Source organism: Silurus meridionalis, chromosome 9, assembly GCF_014805685.1.
Source record: "Silurus meridionalis isolate SWU-2019-XX chromosome 9, ASM1480568v1, whole genome shotgun sequence".
In the NCBI taxonomy this organism is placed as follows: domain Eukaryota; kingdom Metazoa; phylum Chordata; class Actinopteri; order Siluriformes; family Siluridae; genus Silurus; species Silurus meridionalis.
Window position 1 is genome coordinate 7270121 of NC_060892.1, and position 6369 is coordinate 7276489.

General features: G+C 39.8%; 1 protein-coding gene across 1 annotated transcript in view; it reads right to left on the minus strand.

Annotated features, from left to right (window-relative positions):
• Positions 1 to 306: 306 nt before the first annotated feature.
• LOC124391406 (lisH domain-containing protein ARMC9) overlaps positions 307 to 6369 on the minus strand; it is a 39487-nt gene continuing 33424 nt past the window's right edge. The window contains exon 25 of the mRNA XM_046857963.1: positions 307 to 617. Coding sequence (XP_046713919.1) covers positions 595 to 617 — 23 coding nt within the window. The 3' untranslated portion in view covers positions 307 to 594. The remainder of the gene's footprint in view (positions 618 to 6369) is intronic.

Genomic DNA, 6369 nt, shown 5'->3' on the forward strand with positions numbered 1-6369 from the left:
AATTATTAGAACAGCAAATAGGGATTAAATGTGGAATGAGATGTTGAAAAAGCATATACAGTACCAATCCTATGCGCAGGTGTGCAAAAGCCTATGTATACTATATGGACAAATGTTTGTGGACACCTGCGCATTTTATTCTTACCAGTTTGACTAAAACGCAAACACCAGCAAATATTTGTGTGTTCAACAGCATAATGTGATTAACTACAGTGTGTAACGTTTCTCTTTTTAACGTAACCTGCCTAAAATTGTACAGCATATGCAAAAAAAAACAAGAGAAGTCAGACAAAAGCAGAACAGCCCTGGATCCCAATGGAATTGGTTTATAAAGTTCTATGTCAAGTTCCAAAGATTTCTTTTGTTTAAAGTGATGTGGAAAGCTCAGCAGAGTGAAGGTGAGGGGGTAGGATCTGTGGTGCTGATGATAAAGGTGTTATTGTGGTGTAAGGTTACACAGTGGCTCGGGCTGCCTGAAAACGCACGCTGACCACAATCAGGAGCTTTGTTTCCTCGCGTACTTCTCCATCTTGGCCTGATCAGATTTAGGAATGATGTTACAGGAAGCCGCCTGTCCATCAGCAGAGTTTCTCTTCACTTTCTGTTCGACTGCGCACCTGAAGATGAGGACAGAGAGGACAGAGGGACTTACAACCGGCTGATATCTCACACGTGTTGAATTTCCATGTATAAATAACACTTTAGGTCTGATTCAAATTGATTTAAATGAATTGTGTAAGTATAATTTAATGTGTGAATGAACTTAAAGTAGCATAGACAAGTAGTAAATAGAGATCGGTTTTCCATGTGATTGAGCGGAACACACTTTTTGTGTCATTTCTATGTTTTCATCTTGCAAGCTACAGTATAAAAGCAGCGGCAGGAGATCAATAAACCAATTTAAAATCACACATTCAGCTAAAACCTGACACAGACATTGATCTATGAGCTCCACGTTTTTTTTAATTTATTTTTTACTAGTTTTTACATGAGTTCTAACTGACCTCTGGATGACCTATTTGACCCCCATATAAACTAAAAAGATCAAATCTGACCTCCATGTGGCCTGCCGATGACCTATCTGAACCCTATGTGACCTCTAGATCAGGGGTCCCCAACCCCCAGACGAAAGAATACATAACTTACATTATTTCTGTTTTATTTATTATCTGATTCTGAATGATGTTTTATTTTGAAAAATTACCGGATTCCCTCCGCCACATCTGTCTATGACTCACTCTTGATGCATTTCAAGATGCATCGGTCACATGTCTTACCTCCATCCGCTACCTTCTTAAAGGGGCTGCTCCGGCCGATAACACATAATACATTACCGCTAAATTAAAACCCCCAAGCTAGCAAAATGAACAAAAAATAAATAACACAGTGGATTCACGTTTATTATTATATTTAGAAAATATATTTATGCCGGTCGTATCTTTTTATTTTGTTGTATTTATCCGCCACACCTTAAAGGCCGGTCGGTGAAAATATTGTCTGACATTAAACCGGTCCGTGGCGCAAAAAAGGTTGGGGACCGCTGGTCTAGATGACCTACCTGACCCCTATGTGACCTGTAGATGAACTTTTTGACCGCTTTTGTGACCTCTGTCTGACCCCCCCTATAAGGCATCTTGATAAACTACCTGGTCCCTATGTGACCCCTATATGACCTATCCAACCCCATGTGACCTCTATGTGACCCCATGTGACCTCTAGATGACCTATCAGACACTTGTGTGACATTAAAACTTTTTGACTCATTTTGTGACCTCTGTCTAACCCCTTTGTGGCGTCTTGATAAACCACCGACCCGTGTGTCCTGTAGCTTACCAGACCCCCGTTTGACCTTAACATGACATATCTGACCCCTATGAGACATCTAGATGACTTATAAGGCCCCCTATGTGACCCCACGTGACCTCTAGATGAACCATTTGACCCTTAGGAAACCTGTAGATTAACATTCTGACTTGATTGAGAGTACCTTTGCCTCACCTCTTTGTGGCATCGTAATGAATTCTATGTGGCCTGTAGATTATCAGACCCCTATCTGACCTCTGCAGGACCTATGTGTCTGCTATCTGACCTATAGTATCTCACCTCAGTTTGACCAGATAGCAAAATAGCCAGAACAAATACCACCACAAACATTTCATTATGAATATAATTCACGTGTCAGGGCAGAGTTTCAAGTTTAAAAGGCGCTTTGATGTGAAGCTGCTACAGTAAGTAAGTAAATAAATAAAAAGGTATGTTCACAGAGCCTAATGACCAGTTACAGCTTCAAACAATACTGACTACACATGGAGAGAAACAATTATCTTCTAGTTTTAATTATGAGCAGATGATCACTGATAAATATAAACCACACATATATTACTAGATAACTATAAACCACACATGCTGGATGGATGAGATTAATAAAGTGTCTGTGTAAATAGAACTGTGATGTGCTTGTGTAGTTTAATGCAGGAAATGACAGTACTGATGCATATCAGATTTGCATCTTTTGCAAACAGTGGCCTTGTTCATAACTTTTCAATGGTGCATACGCACAGACACACACAGACACACACAGACACACACAGACACACACAGACACACACAGACACACACAGACACACACACTCTTTCCGGTAAGACATTAAGTGATGGAGCCGGAAAGCAGAGCTGTGCTTTTTAACTGATCTCATCAAGATCGTTTTTATCTTGGAAAGTCCATCAGGAGCTGGAGGAGATGTACAAGGGGGCTGTTCAGTGGCCCATGATCTACTGTTTGATCACTACAAGCTTTTACTATTATAAATAAATCATATCATGCATTGTAGGATTAAACAATACATCTGTTGGTCTTTTAAAACATTCATATGTAGATGAGACATTGATATTATCAACTTTGACTCATCCACAGTCGTCTTCTTCTTCTTCTCCTATTAGGGGTCGCCACAGCGGATCATCCGTCTCCATACCCCCCTGTCCTCCACATCTGCCTCTGTCACCCCGACTACCTGCATGTCTTCCCTCACCACATCCATAAACCTCCTCCTTGGCCTTCCTCTTTTCCTTCTTCCTGGGGGCTCCATCCTCAGCATTCTCCTACCCCATGTCCCTCCTCTGCACATGTCCAAACCATCTCAATCTGGCCTCCCTCACCTTGTCTCCAAAACGTCCTACATGCGCTGTCCCTCTAATAAATAATTTCTAATCCTGTCCATCCTCGTCACTCCCAACAAAAACCTTAACATCTTCAGCTCTGCTACCTCCAGCTCCACCTCCTGTCTTTTACTCAATACCACTGTCTCTAATCCATACAACAAGCTTTAAAGTTGAATATATATATATATATATATATATATATATATATATATATATATATATATATATATATATATATATAAAGGACTTTTACACTACTTTACTCACAAATCACTATTATGAAAACCACATTTACAGCATTAGGAAGATGCCCATATCCACAGCAAGTTACAGTTATACTGTACTGTATATACAAGCAGTGGAGGGTTTTTAAGGGTTTTTTGAGGGTTTAGAAGCAGCTTGGTGGTGTTTGGATTTGAACTCACACCCTTTCAATGAGAAATCCAACGACTGACCACTTTGCTACCACTTCCTACCCACAATAATAATAATACTGGGTAGAGCCAGCTTCCATTCTCCATGGCATGATGGAGAAGATCCACCAGATATGAAACTCATTCCTTTGGGATTCTGCTCCATGTTGAGGTGAAAACATCATGCGATTCAACCACAATCCAAAGATATTGTACTGGATTCAGATCTGATGACTGGAAAATCCTATTGAACTGCTCTGGGATGAAATGGATCGCAAGGTCAAAAAGAAATCTCCAACTAGTGAAGACAACCTTTAGCAAGAGGCCTGGCAAATTTTTCAGCTGATTGTTTGGAGAAGCTGTTATTAATGCTAAGGGAGGAAAAAAGGAACTAGGTGTCTCCAAACTTTTGATTTTTGTAATTTTTTTAATTAAATGAAGACTACATTTACTGTATATGTTTACAGGGGAGTGGTAGCTCAGTGGTTAAGGTGTTGGGTTTCTGATCGGAAGTTCGGGGTTTCATAGCCCCGTATCGCCAAGCTGCCACTCTTGGGCCCTAGAGCAAGGCCCTGAACCTTCTGTGCTCCAGGGGTGGCATATTGTGGCCGACCCTGCGCTCTGACCCCAGCTTCTAAGCAAGCTTGGATATGCGAAGAAAAATTTTCATTGTGCTGTAATGTATATGTGACAAATAAAGGCTATTCTATTCTTCTTTTAACCACAAATTCTACATACAGATGGGCCCCGAGTTACGATGGTTCGACTTTGTAAAAACATTAAAAATTTTGTGCAACAGGCACAGGCAGCAGCGCATGGTGTACGACATGTTGGATGTGCAGCTGGGATGAGATGCCGCACTCTTGCTAGTGGTCGACGGAGTAAAGTTGTCTCAGTGTGTATTTCTTTCTGTTTCAAACGGGTTCAAACAGCAATTTTAGTGATAAAAGCAATGTCTTCCAAGCGCCCAAGTATGTCCCCTCTTGTAGTGAAAACAGTAGAGGAAAGGTATACGTTCAGAGCAGGAAAATAAAAAATTACAAATCAGCATGAAGCAGGACGGGCTGTCACAGTCATAGCACCATCTTCGACTTCGATATTTTTGACTTACGATGTCGTCGTCGTAACATATCTTCGTCTGTAATTCCGTTATTAATAATTATAGTATTCCATATTATACAGCATTGGAACAGTATGGAATACAAAATTTTATATAATTATAAACACCATTTCAAACACCATTTCAAACAGTGTCCTTGTTTTCAAGGACCGGATGTATGGCGGAGAGCGTGTACCATGGGAACAGTTTGTTCGTTTGTACAAAAGAAGTGCGTGCGTATGACCCAATTCTTGAATCTCGGATAACTTGTGAAACCCGGAGCTAAAAAAAACCCTACTAATTGCAGCAGCAGGCTATAATTTCCCTCTTTAGGCCACTCGGATGTAAAATGCGTGATTGAGTGTCAGTTTCCATAAAAAGATGTGAAAAAGAATAAGTCAGGGATGACATATCAGCCTTTAAATTGGTCAGGGATGAGGTTTATGTAAGTCTTACATATGATTAGCTCTGCACTAAAAGGGCAAATATAAATGTCTCTTTTTTTTTGGTAATAAAAAAAAAAATAATTAAAAAAATTAAAAAAAACCTACGTTGCTCCAGTGTCCTATTTATGCTTCTACAAGCAGTGCTAATGTTTTTTTTTTAAATGTCAATGCGTGTTGACAATAGTTTGGTTACTTTGGCAGGAGAAAACAGCAAGTAAAGCTGTATTCCTGCACACCATGTAACTCAAGCCTGAGCTCTGAAACCCAAAGCTCTGTGAACATCACCAAGTACAACCACAAAATTAATGCAGCCAGGAATGCAAATCTTTAACCCCACAAGGAAGTACAGTCTACTGATCATTTTTTAACAATGCCTCCAGCGTGATATTTAAAACACACGCTTTTCCATCTCAGCTCAGGTTGCTCGCTTTTGTGAATGCCCAGAAACGTACTAATGAGAGAAAATAGCTTTTTTTGACCTTAAGCACTCGACCAGCCACCATTTCAACATATCGTTCTTCCATTAAACCAGTTTTTTGTTAATAGTCTAGCATATCTAAAACAATCATCAGGCTTCAGGTGAACACATTTGGCACAAAATGCTAAACTGGAGGCTATATGTTCCTATTAGCCTTAGCAACATTATCCTTATACATTCTGGCAATTAGGGTGTAGTGTATTCTCACTGTGTAATGTGTGTGTGTTGACTCGCTGCAGGATGTGTGTATGTGTGCAGTGTTGTCTCACAGTGTTGCATGTTTTGTGTAGTTCTGTCTCAATGTGTTATACGTTGCTATGTTACGTCTTGTGTGCAGTTTTGTTTTAATGTGTTATGTGTATCTTCTGTGTAGTTTTAATTCACTATTGTAATCTTGTCTCAATGTGTTTTGTGAATCTTGTGTGTAGTTTTGTTTCACAGTTATGCGTCTTGTGTGTAATTTTATGTCTCTGTGTTGTGTATGCCTTTTGTAATTGTGTCTCACTGTGTTATGCGTGTCTTGTGTTGTGTGTAGTTTTGTCGCCATGTGTAATGTGTGTGGTTTCGTCTCAATGTATTATGCGTGACTTGTGTAACTTTGTCTTACTGTGTGTGTTTGTTAGTTTTTTCTCACTGTGGAGTGTGTGTTTTATGTGTCTTGTCTCACAGCAAGATGTGTGCTATTTTGTGTGTCCTGTCTCACTACGGCATGTGTGTTTTAGTAATCTTTGTGGTGTTTACTTAAATCGGGATGTGTTTGTTCTCTCTCTGTTT